Source organism: Diaporthe citri, assembly GCF_014595645.1.
Source record: "Diaporthe citri strain NFHF-8-4 chromosome Unknown scaffold_1, whole genome shotgun sequence".
NCBI classification, from domain to species: domain Eukaryota; kingdom Fungi; phylum Ascomycota; class Sordariomycetes; order Diaporthales; family Diaporthaceae; genus Diaporthe; species Diaporthe citri.
Genome location: NW_025064846.1, coordinates 5,373,644 through 5,391,396, shown reverse-complemented (window position 1 = coordinate 5,391,396; position 17,753 = coordinate 5,373,644). Strand labels below are relative to the sequence as shown.

At 57.8% G+C, this 17,753-nt stretch overlaps 8 protein-coding genes across 8 annotated transcripts; 3 read left to right on the top strand and 5 right to left on the bottom strand.

Annotated features, from left to right (window-relative positions):
- Positions 1-689: 689 nt before the first annotated feature.
- On the top strand, positions 690-4,652 carry INS49_001455 (uncharacterized protein; the record flags this gene model as incomplete). Its single annotated transcript, XM_043162282.1, has 1 exon — positions 690-4,652. One exon carries the CDS (start codon positions 690-692, stop codon positions 4,650-4,652), a length of 3,963 nt encoding a protein of 1,320 aa, XP_043030788.1.
- A 393-nt stretch (positions 4,653-5,045) lies between these two features.
- INS49_001454 (uncharacterized protein) lies at positions 5,046-5,975 on the bottom strand (the record flags this gene model as incomplete). Its single annotated transcript, XM_043162281.1, has 2 exons — positions 5,046-5,772; positions 5,866-5,975. 2 exons carry the CDS (start codon positions 5,973-5,975, stop codon positions 5,046-5,048), a joined length of 837 nt encoding a protein of 278 aa, XP_043030787.1.
- A 1,619-nt stretch (positions 5,976-7,594) lies between these two features.
- On the top strand, positions 7,595-8,404 carry INS49_001453 (uncharacterized protein; the record flags this gene model as incomplete). Its single annotated transcript, XM_043162280.1, has 1 exon — positions 7,595-8,404. One exon carries the CDS (start codon positions 7,595-7,597, stop codon positions 8,402-8,404), a length of 810 nt encoding a protein of 269 aa, XP_043030786.1.
- Positions 8,405-8,639: 235 nt separating this feature from the next.
- On the bottom strand, positions 8,640-9,958 carry INS49_001452 (uncharacterized protein; the record flags this gene model as incomplete). Its single annotated transcript, XM_043162279.1, has 2 exons — positions 8,640-9,785; positions 9,887-9,958. The coding sequence occupies 2 exons, from the start codon at positions 9,956-9,958 to the stop codon at positions 8,640-8,642; spliced, it is 1,218 nt and encodes a 405-aa protein (XP_043030785.1).
- Positions 9,959-10,785: 827 nt separating this feature from the next.
- INS49_001451 (uncharacterized protein) lies at positions 10,786-11,502 on the bottom strand (the record flags this gene model as incomplete). The annotated part of the gene is made up of 1 exon (XM_043162278.1): positions 10,786-11,502. The coding sequence occupies one exon, from the start codon at positions 11,500-11,502 to the stop codon at positions 10,786-10,788; it is 717 nt and encodes a 238-aa protein (XP_043030784.1).
- Positions 11,503-12,185: 683 nt separating this feature from the next.
- INS49_001450 (uncharacterized protein) lies at positions 12,186-12,865 on the top strand (the record flags this gene model as incomplete). The annotated part of the gene is made up of 3 exons (XM_043162277.1): positions 12,186-12,313; positions 12,450-12,596; positions 12,667-12,865. The coding sequence occupies 3 exons, from the start codon at positions 12,186-12,188 to the stop codon at positions 12,863-12,865; spliced, it is 474 nt and encodes a 157-aa protein (XP_043030783.1).
- Positions 12,866-13,753: 888 nt separating this feature from the next.
- On the bottom strand, positions 13,754-15,814 carry INS49_001449 (uncharacterized protein; the record flags this gene model as incomplete). Its single annotated transcript, XM_043162276.1, has 4 exons — positions 13,754-13,785; positions 13,838-14,770; positions 14,820-15,543; positions 15,605-15,814. The coding sequence occupies 4 exons, from the start codon at positions 15,812-15,814 to the stop codon at positions 13,754-13,756; spliced, it is 1,899 nt and encodes a 632-aa protein (XP_043030782.1).
- A 1,479-nt stretch (positions 15,815-17,293) lies between these two features.
- On the bottom strand, positions 17,294-17,584 carry INS49_001448 (uncharacterized protein; the record flags this gene model as incomplete). Its single annotated transcript, XM_043162275.1, has 2 exons — positions 17,294-17,464; positions 17,543-17,584. The coding sequence occupies 2 exons, from the start codon at positions 17,582-17,584 to the stop codon at positions 17,294-17,296; spliced, it is 213 nt and encodes a 70-aa protein (XP_043030781.1).
- Between the last annotated feature and the right edge of the window lie 169 nt (positions 17,585-17,753).

Below are 17,753 nucleotides of genomic sequence, written 5' to 3'. Positions count from 1 at the left end.
TCACTGGTTTGTTTCCTCCCTCGTTGTTTTAGCTTTGTCCGTTGACACCTTGACGCTTTGGTGCTAAGGTAGATCTCGCTGCCGTCATCTGTGAATCCTACACATGGTCAAGGACTGTTGCGTTCACTTCGTCCTGCCCTCACACGGCCTGCTGCGAGCTTGTCTTGCGCTTAACTTAATCGCTGTCAGGTGCCTCCAAACCTCCAAAATCCTCCTTCCACCCTTTGCCATTGCCTTCGTGGATCGAGGTCGCATTCTCTACTTTCCTTTCTAATCTACGCCAAAGCCGGACGGCGAAACCTAGTCTATCTATCAACGAGATGACTCGAGCTGTCCGCGTCCGCTTCCTCGCTTGATTTCCCCCGCGGACCTCTTTTCCTCTCTCCCTTCATCTGCCTCTGTCCCGGCGTAGACCGCCTCCTTCTTCGCCTGGCACACGTCTGACGCAGCGTCGCAACTAAGACTATTTGTGTCCACCATTCTGCAAGTTAGCGCCAAGGGAGAACCTTCAAGTCGGCAGCCACGTGCCCGTCGGGGCTTCAGTGAGGATCGCTGCCTGTCAACACGGGACGAAACTCTAAACCTGTGCCATCTTTGATACCCCGAGTTTCGTTTCACAGGTAGCACCGGGAGCTTACTATCCCTCCTCTGTCTGGAGTTATGCCTCCGTCCTGACCCGTCTCAAAGCCATGTACATATACGACCTGGACGCGCATGGCCACACCGCCACTGCCGAGGACAGGCGCATGTCCTTCAGCTCACTGGACTCGGACGAGAACTCGTTTGCTACAGCAGCAGAGTCGCGAACCAACAGCGGCTTGGGCGTCGCCAACAGCGGCCTCAGCAACGCCCGCCCCATGACTTCCTCTCAGCTCACTCCTGCCACGGCCCTGAGCTCAAACTGGCCTGGCGGCATCCTCCGCCGTATCGACATCCGTGTCGAGTCCAAGGAGCTACTCGAGCCTCGGAGTGACGCGGCTGCTCGGCCCCAGTCACGCCCCTCCCCCCGCGGGGTCGCAGGAGATCGCAGACGGACTTCTGAGGGCGAGGATGAGGCCTGGGACGAGGTGGCTGCGTTCCTGCGGAATGTGACGCCGCCGCCGTCCAACTTCATGTCTGTGCCTACAGAACCATACTCGCCGACGACCGTCTCTTCAAGGTCGAGTATCCGGCGGAGGACGAGCAAGAAGAAGAAAGGGGCCCTGCGACGTTGCATCTCTTTTTTGAGGGGGGCTTCCCGGCAGAAGAAGGTTTTGCGGAAGCCGTCTGTCAGGCCAGCGTCGCCGACTCTCACCCGTTCTCCAGCTCGCAGACACAAGAAGCGCCCTCCACGCATCACACTCCCGGACACCGCCATCTCGGGCAGGACCGTTGACGGGCATCGACACATTGCCATTTCTATCCCTATTGAGCATGCCCACCTAGGCCCAGAGCCGCGGCTCAGGTTTCCCAGGGCCGAGAGGAGGACGAGATCAATGCCCGTGGTAGAGATGAATCCTGCCGTCTACAGCGATGTCAATGTCAGACCAATGACTGCCTTTGTCAACGAGCCACACATAGGGACGCAATTGGGACCTGTGGCTGAAGAGCGAGAGTCGCTGTCGTCGAGGTCGTGGGAGAGGTCGAGCTCAGGAGGCCTCGACGAAGCGCGCAAGGTCCGACTGGCATCGAGACATACGTTTGGCACAGTTCAGGAAGAGCTCAGCAGGCCCAACACAAGCTCCATTTCACCACCAAAAACTCCGAGACGCATCAGCGACGACTCATGGTCACCACGCACCAGTGACGAGACGCGTGAATCAATGCATAGACAGGCGCTCGCCGCCCTACAGAGGCCTAGAACAGCCCCAAGGCCCGTCAGTGGCCAGTCCGGCTACAGTTTTCGCTCATTTACATCGGCGTCGCCGGCTTCCAAGGTGTCGTATCCGATGCGAAAATCCAGCCTCCACCCTCAAGGTTCCGAAAACAGGCGGTCGCGAGCACGCAGTGATTCTGGCCAGCGCGCTCATAACGAGCACAGCCGTGATTCCTCGAGGGACCAGTACACGCTCCAAGAGTCCATCTTCTCGGAGCCTTCGTTCCTGGAGAGTTATGGCACGATGGCGAGCGGCTCGGAGGTCGAGCTGGGCGTCATCAAAGAGGCGAAGCGTGCGAAGCGATTCTCTGGTACGGCAGAAATCGTGGATACGCCACCGAGAACGAGTCTCGAGGCGGGGGAGGTGAGTGGCAGGGAAAACGCGAGGGCAAGTGTGAAGGAAAAGAAGCGGAGCAGCGGTCACGACAGCAAACGGTCGAGTGGGCACAGCAAGAGGAGCAGCAAGCGAAGCAGCAAGAGGAGTAGTGGTACAATCGAGGAGGAAGAGTCATTTGTGGAGAAGACCAGAGACTCGACAGCTACAGTGCTGTTCAACCCGGAGGTCAAGAAAGTTGACGAGAGTATTACGAGGCAGCCGCAGTCGCGGAAGTCTGTGGAGATCGTGGTCGAGACCCCGACCGACACCGTATTTCCACGCGAGGAGCCCGAGACCAAAGATGAGGAAACCGTACAAGCTCAGAAGGCGTCATCCGAGGGATTGGAACAGGAACGTGAAGTCAAAGGCAAAGAGAGACAGCAGAGGCTTCAGCAAAGCCCAATCTTCGACGTGCCTGTGCAGGAGAAAGAATCGAAAGGCAAAGGCAAGGAGAAGGCGGTCAGCCCTGTGCTGGAGGCCGTAGAGGATGATGACGAACGCAAGCCCAAGGCAAAGGCACAGAACGAGGAGACCGCCCAGAGTCCGTTGCCGAGCCCCAAGCAGCGGAAAGAGAGGAGGAAGTCAACAATCCTGACTAGGTCGCAGCGGATTGCTGAGTTGAAGAAGGCCCTGGATATGCCTGGCTCGGAGCCCAAGGATTTGGTGTGGCGGCGGCTCAGTGTCTCGTCTGATGGAAGCTCCAACTCGACGGAGAAGGAGGCCAAGGCCGAGCCAAAGGACATCTTGGTTCACGTTCCTGTTGTTCCGGAGAACAACCCCTACAGTCTGAAGACGACACCGGGCCGCTTTGGTATCAGCGCTGTCATGACTGTTGCGGATGTCAAACCGTCCAGTCCGCTTACGGCGTCTCCCGTGCTGGGGATTGAGAAGAAGAACTCCCTACCGCTCTCGGTTTCGTCCCCGGGAACCGTGGCTACTGTCGTCATGACCTCGCCTGTGCCGCCATTCCGAAGCCTCGGCAGCGTCACGCCGCCAGACTCGCCTCCGCAATCGCGTTCGTCTTCGTCGCCAATCTCATCGCTCGAGACACAGACGCAGGCCACGGCACTCAAGCACCCACCTCTCAAGCGGCTCAGCTCTCTGCGCCGACGCCCTTCTGTTCCCGGGCGACAATCGCCAGCCCTGTCTGGCAGGATATCACCGATCATGCAGGAGAGCACGCCCAGGCCCAAGACGGCGGGCAAGGGCGTCCTGGCCTCTAGGAAGGACTTCTACGGAGGGCGGCAAACTCCTGAATCTCCTGAGCAGGACCGGGTTGAGGCCAGTACCTCTGTTTTGAAGATGTCACGCTCTGAGATCTTCGACCGGTACGAAGCACTACGCGAGAAGCAGGCTCGAGATATGGAGAAGAGGCTCGAGAGGCTGGAGAGGAGTGGTGACTACTGGCTGACGTCGATGCTTCCTCTGCTGAAGGACTTGAGCCAGACGCTAGGAGACCTTGCTAAGGGCAAGGGAAAGGAGGCTGATCAGGAGGCTGAAGCCCCGAGTATCAGGACCACGAGAAGACCGGAGACGAGCTATCACAACGATGGCAGGCGGAGCCGGTTTGGCGGCAGATTCGACGAGGAAGACGGCGGACCAAGCACGCGCAGAAGGTACATAGCCGGAGACGACTCTTTCGAAAGTGACGAGGAAATCATGCGCCACCCGTATGTGCCTACAGACCGTTCAAGGGCCAACACCGGCGTCTCCGAACGATCCCGCCGACTTTACCTTCTCGATGAGCATCCCGACCTCGGGCGCCGTGTCGACGACTACGACCATGCCGCCGACCAGCGCCGCACCCGCAGCCACAGCCGCCACCGTCGATCACAGACAGCAGACGGGCAGAAGCCAACGCGCCCGGGGACGCTGTCCGGGACCACGACCATGATCGACAGCAGCGGAGCCCGGACGAGCTCGATGGGCACCGTGTCCAGGACGGCCGCCAACACCAGCGCCAACACCGCCAACACCGCACCGGGCCCACAGCGCCTGCAGGACGAGGTCGAGGCGGAGCTGGAGCGCATCAAGCGAATGGAGCGGCTCAACGAGCGCATCGACTCGCACATGCGCGGGCTCTCGCGCGAGCTGAGCCAGCGGCGCCGCCACGGGTGGTCGCCGCCGCAGCAGTCGTCGTCCTCCCGCGCCGCGCGACGCGGCGGCCTAACCAGGTACGAGAGCCGGAGCGAGGCCAGCCTGGCGACGTACGCGGCGCCGGACGAGAGCGGCGGACGGGCCTACTACAGCGGGATGCACACCGTCGAGCCGCTCATGCGGGAGCTGCAGTTCGGCGGCAGCCGGCTCAGCCTCGAGAGCTCCGGGTCCGTCGGCTTCGAGGGGGACAGCGAGGTCCAGCGCCTGAGGGAGGGCCCGCGGGCCGTGATTGGGTTTGGGGCCTTTGGTGGGCGTGGGCTTTGAGTGGCGCGTATCATGCATGCTGGCTCCGGCGGGAGGATAGTGGCAACCGATAATTTGTAATGTATACTAGTACGATTTATTATCGTGGTTGCTTTTGGTTTTTTGAAGGGCTGGCCGTCGTTGCTGCGTGTTGTGGTGTGGTGACTTGACTCGTCCTGGGCTTGACAACTCGAGCCTAATAGACTGTTCAACACCATCTGTGGGGAATATCAACTCATCCGAAGTGCCACCATGTGACGCACAATGGAGAGGACTACGTTCTTTGTGGGAGATCAATGTCCACCCGTTTCATTCCCGGTGTACTCCTAGTCCATTTCACACTAATCCGAGTCCCTGAACATCATCTCAGCTTACTTCTGAGCCTCAACCTTCGCATGCCACGACGCAAACCCTTCAGCGTCCATTCTTGACGAGCCGCCTGCATGCTCCAGGCTTCCTTCCCTTGGGCTCCAGAACGTACGGGACGTCGTGCTCCTTGGTCGAGTTCCAGAAATCAATCTCGGCCTCCCAGCCGACCGGGGATGAATCGCGGTCCTGCTGCTGGGGCAGACAGGCCCACCACTTGTCGAAGAACCCCGAGAGCGTGTCGGGTGAGCCATCGGCAAAGCCCATGTCCCAGTTGGGGAAGCCAACGTACGTCAGGGTGACCGTGTCGAGCCCATGCCGGGCAGGCCGGTACGGGAAGACCAGCACCTCACGGCTCCTGGCCACCACAGTGTCCCCAAGCCGCTCGCTCATGAACACCGTGTGTCCCGGAACCAGCCACTTGTCTCTCGCCATGGAGAGCCTGGCACGGCTGGAGTCTTCGTACCACTCAAGATGTCTGACCCTCAGGCCCAGCTTCAGAGGAACGTAGTTCCTGAAGACCAAGGCTCTCGAGGCCCGGTCGACCAGCAGGGCGACTCTGATGGCATCATGGGTTGGGGGCCATGCGGACACGGTGTAGCCGCGGATACGACCTCTGTACAGATGACCAGGGATATCCATCGAGGCTTTTTTCAACTCGATGGCGCGGGACCGGTTTGGGAGCGTGTGTTCCCAGATCATGAATCTCAGCTCCAAGGGGAGCTTCGAGTAGGAGTGGAAGGTCGTCGGGGCTTTGTGCGGCTGGACTGGTTGGCTGTGTTGGATTAATTTGTTAGCTGCACAGTGTGGTCCGCAGTATACACTGTTGACTTGGTGGATGGTGGCAGGCTGGATGGGGACGTCATACTGGCTTTTGTTCCCGTGGTCCTGGTGCTTCTTGATGAAGCCGTCGCTCTGCTTGGTATCTGCCGGACGCCGTGAGGGTGTCACGCGCAGTTTCGAGAGTACGTAGCCCATGGCGTTGATGTGGTGGCTCCGTTGGAGTCAGGTGGAAGTAGAGCCACGATAAAATCTTGGTGTTTTCCGCGTGAGTAAGATGGAAAGAATGAACCCTAATGCAAAGGGACCCCGAATACATTGGCTTGCACTTATAGACCACATACCAGGAAGTCTAAGGCCAACATCCATTCGATCAAAGGAAATACACCTTGACACTGTGTTGCCTGGCTCTATGGCATGTTTACGGAGGCGAAGGAGGGCTTCTCCTGCATGCTTCACTGCGAGGATGAATACAGATTCCTGAACTCTTTCCCACCTGGTGGCAGCCTGGAAGAGTTCTCAAAAGACAGGCACTGTTGCATCAAAGTGTTCAGTTCCAAACTACTTGTCCGAGGATTGCGCAGCCAATATGAATGAAGGGAACAATCCCGCAAGGTCTCTCTTACACTCAGTAGATGGAGTATATTGACCTTCACTCCATAGCTATATTCAAGTATCAGGCCGTCAAATCGACCGTTGTAAGAGCAACCCGTAGGCATGGCACACCTTGTTTTCTCCGGCAGAAGCAATCCATCTGTAGATGCTATCCCATGGGAACTTTTTGTTTCATCACTTGATACGGCCTGAGGGTCAAGACTTCTGCCAACGTCATCTCCTTCGACTCCACTTGGAAGAAGATCCATGCGTTTGTATGGCAATCGCTCTTCCAACACTGTGCAAGGTGATAGAGAAAAATACTTCAGTCTTAGAGGTTCGAGACTCAAGTCTACCGAATTTCGGATAGAGGCACCGGGGTTCTGAGAGGATTCGGATACACGAACCAGAAGAAGACAGAGAGAAAGAAAAAGACAAAAAAGAAAGAAAAAGAGAGAAACTCGGGCTTGCCGTGCATGGTGGAATCTGCGCCCCTGACGCAAATATTGTCTTCAGCTTGGCCCGCCAAACCCCGCGATCCGGACGGCAGCGCCGCGGAGACATCAAGAGCTTGTCTCTTCCGGCAGGGCCCGACCCTGAGCCCTTGGCCTGTTGTCTCGATTCAGAAGTCTCTATCAAAACGTGGTTCCAGGTTTTGCAGCTCGAGGATGGTCTCCCTTCTGTCCTTCTCGCATTTTTGAGGCACAATTAGTCACCTCCGGAGTAAGACTGCAGTACTGTGTCGTTCGGTTAGTAAAATTATAATTTGTTTGTCCGAATGGATCTGTTTCGTTGTCATAACGGAATGAGCCACATCGTTCAATAGCCAAGGTCATCAATCTAGAGTGTTCTTGAGGTCTTCGCCAAGATTAAAGTTCAGGGGATCATCCGATATACCACGTCGAGAAGACCCCTGGATCCCTGACGGCGATCCAAGACAAGTTCGGCATGACGTCGATCATTGGAGCACATATCCCTGAGCTCGACACAGCCCAGCCAAGACTTGCACGATGATGCGTAGATGCACCCATCCAACCCACACCTTCATGGAGACTGCATCCAGCTAGTGCTGGCTCACAAGCCTAGGATAGCCCATCGCGTTGTTGGCTCAACCAGCCCTAGTGCAACACGAGCGTGGCATTAGCCGGTGTCGACCTCCTCGACGACCGAGAGCTCCTACGCCAGTTCCCGTGAGCATCCTCGTGTGAAATAAGAATGTCACAATGTCTCGTCCATGGATCTTCGTATGCCCATCCAGCCGCGGGCTAGGCCACGTCCTCACTAGACATCTACTGCGGAACACAACCGTTCCCATCCTGGCGACAGCGCGCAGCGACCCGTCGGGCGTGAGGAACCGCCTGCTGGACGACATCCAGCACGACAGGGAGGCGGCGGCGCGGCTGCACGTGGTCCAGCTAGACGTGACAGATGAGCCCATGGTCGAGGCGGCCTCGCACGAGGCGGCGAGGCTGTTCCCCCGCGACACACACCACCTGCACCTGGGCCTCGCCATTCCGGGAATCCTGCACCCTGAGAAATCACCACGGCAGGTGGACGTAGCCGCCGCGCTGGAGACATACCGCGTCAACGCTCTCGGCCCTCTGCTGCTGATGAAGTGGTTCGAGGAGTTTCTCCCGCGCAGGCGCACACAGTTCGAGCTAGGCGGGCAGGGTACTGTCCGCCTTCCCGAGCATGCCGTCTGGCTGAATATGAGTGCTCGCGTAGGCAGCATCTCGGACAATAGAAAAGGAGGATGGTACAGCTACAGAAGCAAGGCCGCCGTCAACAGCCTCACCAAGAGCTTCGACCTGCAGTTGGCCGCAAGGAGTGGTGATAAGGCTATGGCTATGGCTTATCACCCCGGCACGGTCAGAACGGACCTGAGCCGTGACTTCTGGGAGACAGTGTCCAAGGGGAAGCTGTTTGAGCCCGAGTTCGCCGCGGAGGAGATGGTCGAGGTCGTCACGGGAAAGGTGGGACTCGACGGGAGAGGAAGGTGTTGGGACTGGAGGGGAGAGGAGATCCTGCCCTGAGCCGGTCTGCTTGGGTGCCATAAGTAGCGGGTGGACGTCGCACTCGTCGCAGGTGATGATAGTCGGATAACGAAGGCGGTGAAACGTCTTCGAATTCATTATGATATTTGTCACCGTTTCAGCGTGAATATCTAACCTGAGGTCAGATTCGACAGACGTCAAGAAACATTAACACCATAGCCAGCAAGGTGTGACTTGCTCATTTCTGCCCCCAGCTCCAAAGAGAACGAGGCGCTTACAACTGTACGTCCTGGAACGATGCGCGACTGGCTGGGGTCTGAGCCCCTGCGTCTTTCTCATCGGCATCTTCCACGGTCGCAAACTTCGATGCCTCTGGCCGCAACGTCAAGTTCTGCTCCTTGTCTTCGAACCTGACCTTCTGCTCGCCCTCTTCTGTTGCTTTTGTCTTCTCTTCCGGCTCGTCGTCGTCTTCCTCGTTCTCCTCATTTCCGCCTTCCACGGCTTCCTCCTTATCCTGGGCCCCATTTGCCTCTGTGGGCTCCTCTTTCTCGTTTTCCTCCTTGCTACCTTCCTCTCCATTCTCTGCCGAGGGTGCGGCTGGCAACTCCTTCTCCGTCTGCACTGAAGCTGGTGCGGCGGCAGGAGCAGCAGGAGGGGGCTGCTGCTGTTGCTGCTGCTGAGTGACTGTGCCAGCCGTCCCAGGCCGGTCCTCACTTGGTGGGCCCGGTCTCAACGCATCCAGGTAGAATTTAGTGACACCCAAGATCCTACCGTTCCTCTCGCAAGCCTCTACCCACTCTGGCCGCACCACGGGAATATTCATCTCCACAGCCTTCTCCCACTGAATGCCCCGTCCCTCGGTGGTGACAAAGTGTGTTGTGTCTATCCTCACGCTGTCCACAATCTTGGCGCCAATCCTCTCCACTGCTTCTGCCAGCTCCTCTCGCATGGACTGCGGCAGGATGCCGGTCGTGATGGTGATACCACTGAGATCTGTCATCTTGTGCGTCTGAACCTCGACCTTTTCACTGCTGTACGTGCCAGCCGTCGTTCTGAGGACCAGGTGGAAGGTGTAATTGGTGTCCACGGCCAGACCCGAGATCTTGGTCGTGTGCATCTGTAGCGGGCGGGGGATGTTGCCAGCCTTCTGGCCGTTGCGGTACAGGGCAAGGCTGATGAGATCCGCGGTCGCGAGCTGGATAGGATCCCATTCTAGCACGACTGAGGTCTGGGTAGCATTACGGCAGCGAAGTATCGGGCTGGAGGGCGAGGCGGCCCCAAAAGAGCCATAGATCTGGTCCTGGAGCGCCTGGAAGCGCTGCTCGGCGGAGGATTCGGAGGAGAGATTGCGCGCGACTGTGATGTCGACGATGGAGCCAGAAGAGATGTCTGGTGGGAGGAGGATAGAGGGGAACTCGATCTGCGGGAGGACACTGGTAAGCTTGGACTGCCCGACTTCGAAGTGACGGCTGCTGCGCAAGGGTACGGAGCGCTGCCAACAAGCTACCCATGTAGACTTACGAGTCGTTTATCTGGGGTCAGGAGGACAGTGACGCCGGCGTCGACCTTGCCGACGGTCAGGGAGACAAGCATCTTGGCCCGTCGATCTTGGATCGCCTCTTGTAGCCCGAGGCGAAGTTGCCGAAATAGTCGAGGATTGGTCTGGTCGGCAGTGGCTGGGGATGGAGAGTCAGAATTGGATGGGCTTCTCAATCAAGGTTTGGAAAGCTGTTGCGCTGGCAGTTGGTGCCGGTCGCGTTGCTTGTGAAACCAGGACCTGCAAGCAGGCCAGCTGTAGGCTTATGTAAGCCAAGCTGAGATGAACGGGGAGCTTTGCCGTGGTCGGCTTATAGTTGAACGGTTCACTCGAGCAATCAATACAAGACAAGCCGATGCCGAAAGGGGCTGTGTTGGCTAAGACGATGTTGAATTGCATGAGAGTCCTGGGTCCACCTGAGCGCATAGACACTCCAACTTGGTCAGTCTGGTTCGCTATCCGCACAAGCCGTGCCTTCCTTACAGTCTAGCTTTTGACGATGATCACCATTTTGGGAAATGACCAACTGGTATAGCTCCTGCCCAGTAGGCTAAGCTTTCGGGCCCATCATGCCTCATATGTCCAGCCCAAACACGGTGGCTGGGTACATCTTCACCAGGTTCTAGATAGCTGGCTACAATGCCTCCTTTCAGGGGTTTATCCTCGTCCGAACTGCAGTCCGTAGATGGAGGAGGATGGGGCTCAGACTTGTAAGCATATACAAAGCACATACGCCTCACTGCAAGCCAGTCATCAGGACAGCTGAGGTGAGCTTTGCCACGGCGTACACGATCAGGGATCGTTGCAATTGAAGCGTCAACGGAGACACTCAGTAAATGTTTCTGAAATACCCTAGATGTCGCGTCAGAGCTGCCTTCTGAGACTACCATTTGGACCTTTGTCCGGCCTTTTTCGCCTGGCCCCCTCTGCCTCCCCTAACTGATCCGCCGCCTCTGTTGCCGCCGCTCGAGCGACCTCGATCCTGTTGACGTAGGCCCGGTCCTGCTTTGGTTTCTCTGCCGGAGCCCCCAGGACGTTGGCCAAGGGCTTGCTCCACGGCCTTGACGACACCTTCGCAGTAGACCTGCAGGTCCTTGAATGGCACTTTGTGGACTTCAGCCGGCGCGTGGATTTTGATGACCACAGTTCCGAACAAGTGCGTGATTGCCTTATCCCCAGACCGATGGCCGTTCTGTTGATCTGGCAGCCTTTTCCCTTGTGTGTCATACCCGGCGTTGTGCAGCGCATGTCTGAAGGCGACGTTGATGCGAGCGACGGCCTTGTTGCGGACAACGGGCGTGTTCGACGACCCAATAGTCTCAGTTCTCCACCAGAGGGGCTTCACATTGTCTGCTACATATCTCCTGCAGACAGCCTCTGCGTACGGCAGCCCCTGGTTTGTGAAGTATCTCAGATCAGACCACTGTAAGGTGTGTCGGCCGGCAACATCGACCGACATGTTCTTCCAGCGCATCTTCTTGACCGTCTTGAGCTCACCGTAGAGCCCAATGTTGTGCTGCATCAGCCCTACGATGCGATCTCTGCCGTCCCATGTGTACGCTTCTCTGTTCTCAGCCTGGGGTGGAATCCGAGAAGCCATCGAGGAGAATGGCTTAAGTCCTCTGCTGCCGCGGCAGTCATGAGAGATTTGCCATGTTGCACTGAAGTACCTCCCTCTTGGCCCGAGGAGGATGCGGCAATTGGACATGACTCTCAAGGGCAGCTGTCATGTCATCCTGATCAAGACGTGAGGCCGACTACTCGTACTTCATGTTAATCTCTGACCACTCTGCGCACAGCCACACCCTCCAGGATGACTCACGATAAGAGCCCGCGAGAGGTTGCTGGGCCAAAATTTAGCGAGTCCTTACTCACGTCCCAAGAGACTGCGAGTTTTCCTGAAGCGATGAGTAAAAATGATGCAGTGAGCCGGGCGAAGACGGTGAAGAACCTCTCCAGGCTCACTCAGTATGGTATCACAGGTATGCAATTGAACGACGCGGCAGGCTCGGTAGAGTGTTAGTGCCCTGTTCTAATTCGGGACCCACAGTTCTAGGCCCACAGTGACTCCCTAGCGCCTGGATTCGCCCCGCGGTGAAAGCCCACAAGCACAAAAGGACCCCGCCAACACAAACCCGTTGCCCGTTACTCGCCGCTACTCCTTCTTCCTGCATTTCACCACAGCCCAGACAACCTCTTCTTGTCCACCTACTCCCTGTCCGCACAAGAAACAAGTGCAGGCCATCCCCCACTCGTGGATAATACCTTTAATAAGCCGACAGGATGCCCAAGAACAAGGGAAAAGGAGGCAAGAACCGAAGACGTGGAAAGAACGAAAACGACAATGAGAAGCGAGAACTCACCTTCAAGGAGGAGGGCCAGGAGTACGCACAGGTCGTGAAGATGCTTGGGTATGTCAGCCACCGCTACATCCCTGGCGCCCAAGTCCGGGACAAAACAGCCAGACGTTGCTCCCGCGGCGCGGCGCGGCTGCCTTCCCTCAACAAGACGCCGTTGGCGATGTACATGTGCTGACGACTCTTTTAGAAACGGCCGCCTGGAGGCGCAATGCTTCGACGGCACCCGCAGACTCGGCAACATCCGCGGCAAGCTTCGCAAGAAGGTCTGGATCAACCAGGGCGACATCATCCTGCTGTCGCTGCGTGACTACCAGGACGACAAGGGTGACGTGATGTACGTTGCAGGCCCCCTCCCACCCTTTCCAAAGTACAACACAAGCTGACCGGCGTGAACTCCCATGTAGCCTCAAGTACACAGCCGACGAGGCCCGTTCGCTCAAGGCCTACGGCGAGCTCCCCGAGACCGCCAAGATCAACGAGACGGACAACTTCGGCGGCGGCGAGGACGGCGACTGTGGCTTCGAGTTCGACGAGGACCGCGACTCGGACAGCGGTGACGAGGGCGGCGCCGGCGGCAAGGAGGTGGACATCGACGACATCTAAGGAACCCCCACCAACTCCATGGCAAGATAAAAAACGGCGTTTCGTGGCTGTCTGTCTCTCTGTCGGGCATGCCACGAAGCTGCGACCCCGGGTCTTCCGGTGTGGCAGCCCCGAAACGTCAGGGTGTGTCCAGACAGATGTGCCTTTGGCCGGAAGGGGTGCGCGAGCGAACCGTCGTCGAGCGGCGGCGGGGAGCAGAACTGTCTTCTCTCTCTTAGACCTGGGGGTTTGTGGTGGCGGCAGCATGCCGCCGCTTGCCCCTGGTTTCTCGACAGTTGAGTTTGGGACGGCTGGGATGGGAGGGACGTCCTGTGTCGGCAATCGATTTGTTCTTTTCCTAACTTTCTTGATGATAAATGCTCGAGCTGTTTCAAGGGAGAACCAAAAAGTGCACCGTGTGATGTATCTCTTGACGTGGACCGGGGGTGTAGCATAATGATTGGAGTACGAATGCATGGATCAACCAGTCTGGTTCACAAGAATTCCTACATAGACCGGCTGTCATCACAATAACTCCCATGTCTTCCGGTATTTCTCTTGCGGCTTTTAATCATTTTGTATTGTCTCAATCTTAATCTCTGCCCTGGTATGGGCCGGGACGGCTGCTTTGGGCATTCCATACCAGCGTGCGGTGGTGACCTCCGTTCCACAGAACGTCAGTGCTCTCGTCTCTTCCAAAACAGTACGGCCCATCATGAATGCTCCCGCCTGAGCAATGATGGCCGACACGAAGATAAAATGCTGCGTAAAGTTGCTAGCTCGTCATCAACCCGAGTTGCGAAAGGCGAGACACAATGTTAAAATTGCCCGGACTGTGTCCAAGTGCGATACGCTGACAGGGAAGCTATTCTATATTCCTCCTCTTCCACTGATCCTAAGATCGTGAGTCTAGTCCCAGTCGTCGTTATCATCTTCGTCATCTGAAAGCTTGTTAGTGTGTTGCCCACGTCTTGTCCGCGGATGATAACTTACCACTATGCGCAACCTTCTTGTTTCTCGCCGCAAGGGCCGCCGCCAAAGCATCGGCCATACCGCCGCCGCCGGCTGGTGCGACCCCTGATGGCGGTAAACCACTTCCATGTGGGCCTGTATCGCTGCCACCTCCAACCTGCGCACTACTTCTGTCACGAATCTGACTCCTGTCGACCTTTTTCAGAGCACCGATACCGCCGGCCTTCTGTATACCGTCCAGCATAGCAGCACGGCCGGGATCGGCACCCGCCGCTGCTGGAACACCGGATGAGTATCCTGAGTCGCGATTTGGAGGCGGCGGGGGCCCAGGCGGCGGGGGTGGTCCAGGCGGCGGGTGTGGTCCAGGCGGGGGAGGCGGGCCGGGTGGTGGAGGAACGCCGGCCATCCCACCAGGTGGTGGCGGCGGTGGAGGAGGAATTCCGCTTGGCGCGCCAGTTGGAGGAGGAGGAGGCGGCGGCGGAGGCCCACTCGAGGATGGTGGTGGCAGAGGAGGGGCGGCCGCCGGGGCGTTGGTTGGAGGTAATGGAGGTGGTGGAGGCGCATTTGCTGCTGGCACGGGCGGTGGAGGTGGCGCAGAGGCTGCTGGCGGCGGCGGTGCTGGGGGAGCGCTGGAGGCTGGTAATGGAGGAGGTCCTGCCGGGCTTCTCGCCGGTAGACCCGGCACCGGTCGGGAGGTTGGAGGAGGAAGAGGCGGCGCGGCCGATCCAGGGGTTTTCGGGGGGAGTGGTGGCGGAGGACCTGGCGGGACAGCGCTCGTCTCTCGCGACGGAGGCGGAGGAGGCACGGCGCCACGACTTTGTGGTGGAGGAGGGACGCTCCTTTGGCCCTGGAACGCCGGAGGGACGCCGAATTTGTGGCCTGGTTCTTTGGTGTCTTCGACAGGAGACTTTCCGGGCCGTGGGGGAGGGGGAGGGCCGGGAGCGGGAGCCTTGGCTGTCTCGGCGCGCGCGAGCTTCCCGGCATCAGGAAGCGGAGGTGGAACCTGGAATCTGGGCCTTGGGGGAGACGGGTCGCGAGGAGGCGTCGGCTCCCTGGCGACGGCGGCCGGCTCGGCCTTCCCAGACCTTCTTGGTGCGGGAGGGGGTGGTGGAGCGCCGCCTCGTCGCGGTGCCGGGGGAGGGGGGAGGAGCCCTAGAGCCGGTCCCGTTGACTGGAGGTGGTGGCGGTGGGGGAGTCGAATGCTTCGTTTGAGCCTGCTCCTGCTTGAGAAAATCGACGATGAAGTCCTGATTGTCCTTTATGAAGTCATCTGTAAGGCCTTTACTTCTCAGGTCGTCGCCGAAGTGCTCTCTCCATTCGGGGTCAAATGCCTCGAGGGTCGCGAATTCGGACCTGTGTCCATTGCTCCCAGATGATTGTCTGTGGAAGTGGCCAATTGGGGGGGCGCTGTTGCGAGGAGAGTCGGGCGGCGTTGGTGCAGAGGCGTGCCTATGTCCTCCGAAGATGCCACCTAACAAGCTGTGTTTGTGGTGACCGGCTGCTGCTCCTGGGGCCACTCCTCCGAATGGCGTTGACTTGGTGGCCTTGCTCGCGTTCTTTTCCCTGTCGTTCATCTTCTTTAGGAATTGCTTCGCTTCCTTCTCGTCAACGAAAGACAGAGCGGCCACACAGTCTTCTAGCTCGAAGGAGTGGAAGAATGTTCGGTCTTGGTTGTAGCTCCATGTGTCGAATATCTCCTGATCCCATACCACCCCTCGCATTGCAGGCTGCGCGCGGCTAGTCAGCTGGCGCCTCGGACGAGTTTGACATGCAGCTGGGCAGACTTACGGATATGTCAACCATCTTGAGCCAATATGTGTTCCCAACAAGGTCGTTGGAAAGCACGACAGCGCCTTGCAAGCCCGTATATGTCCATTTTGATCTGTTTGGGTAAGCAACGTAGAGTCGGGCTACAGCCACGGCCTGGATCTTATTGCTCTGCTTGGGGACGAAGCGCTTGACGGTCTCCTTGTCGGCCTCGCTGAGGATGGACGGCATCGTGGTATCGCAGTCCGGGGTGGAGGGGCAGCGCGAGGCTGGGGGTTCGGTCGTCGAGGAGGACAGAGAGGAGGCGGAGGTTGGGCGGGATTCGGGGTCTCTCCTCCCAGTAGCCTTGTCTCGATGACCCCTAAGCTAATTCATGGAGTGAGTTAGATGGACTGAACAGCGTTATGTCGCTGCCTGTTGTGAGGTGTGGCAGTCGCGGCAGTGGGACTGGGACTGGTAACGGCGATGGTAATGGCAATGGTAAAAGAAGTAAAGTGGTGTCGTGTGAGTTTAGAACTGTTGCACACTACCAAGCTGCGAGGTGGTGTTTCCAATCCAGGGAACGCTTGGCTTGGCTCGGATGACTGGCAGCGCCCACTTGGATTATGTCGCAGGTACGGCAACTTTGGCAAATCGGATGAAGGTTGGTGGGTGGCTTACTGTACGCGCGTATCAAGGCAATAGTAGTGGTAAACGGAGAGTGAGGGTTCTTGGGATTAGGTAGGATTTGGGTGCTAAGTGGCAAGCGCAAGGCCGACGTAGCTAGACCAAACGGTAGACCGTTGGACCGGATCTTGGCAGGAAGACTGACAAGTGCCAACGCCTGGGCTGACCGGGCAATTAAAGCTCGAGACAAGGGCGGGACAGGAGACGTAGGCCTCATCAAGAGATCGTCGCCGGACAGGTCGGTAACAGGCGGGGAATGATCCGAGAGAGGTGAGGTTGGCCTCGAGGGAGTGCCAATTTACAGAGGGCGACAAGCGAAGTGGCAGGGCAGCCTCCACGCCCAAGGTGCGGGTGCTAGGTGCTTGTGCTTGCAGCTTCTGGGAGCCCGACCGACCGTACTGGCGTATTGCGTATTGAGAGCTCCCCGGGCGCGGGAGGACGTTTCATGACACCTGTTGCATCATCGCCCTCTTAGGAGGACCTACCCGTTACATGAATATCAGACGAGGGAAGCGGACCCCATTTCATGCTGTCCTGAGCAATTGGTTGCGAGCACAGCCACAGCCCAGGCTCATTGCTGATCCTGTTGCTGCCGTCGCCGGGTGTCGCTAATATGCAGCCCGAGCCGCATACCGACTGCACCTGAATGGATCTTATATTTTACTGCCCTGTATGCATTTCTGCAGCGGCCCAGTACCACTTACTGCAGGGCTGCATCGTCGAATCACCCTTGTGGATCCAGATTCCAGGAAGCGGTAAAGTGCCCACTGGGCCGAACAATCCTCGCGAAGATCACAACACACTGCAAACTAGCCAGTGTGCATCACAAACAAGTGCCGCATTTCACACAGGCACAGCGTCACCTTGGACACATACTTCTAAATGGTTGGGCATCTTGCAAGCGAGGTAGAGCGGGATACTGCCTGTGAAACTCGGGGTATCGAATGCCAATTGTGTCATTAAATCATCGTATCTGCCCTGCAACAGTCTCTACCAAGCATCAAAACGCCCTGGCATCCCCATCCTCTTGAATTCCGCAGGAGTTTATTTGTTCAGCTCCTTGGCCTTGGCCAGGCGCTCCTCCTTAGTTCCCTCCTGAGGAATCTCGCTGTGGTCGTGGGACACGGCCGGTCCGGGCGCGGCATGGTGTGGGGCAACCTTGGACTTGATGGCCTCGATGAAGCTAGAGCCTTCCTTCTTGCTCTCGTCGATGGGCTTGGAGAGGAGGTTAGTTAGCCACGGGACTCCCATGAGCCGAAGAGGAGGTGGGGAGGCTCTGCCTGGGCAACTTACCTGAGTGGTGAACTCCTTCTCTTGCTGGTTCTTGTCAGACATGGCTGCGGTTGCTTGGTGTGGTGGGCTGATGTGTTTGGTAGGTTCTAAGTCCTGTTATCAGTTGGTTGTCTTATCGTCATGCGGAACTGCTGGGTGGAATGGCATCAAGCCTTACTGGTTTGGAGTTGAGAAAAGCAGAAGGTCTTAGGTTGAGAAGCTGATAGCTGCA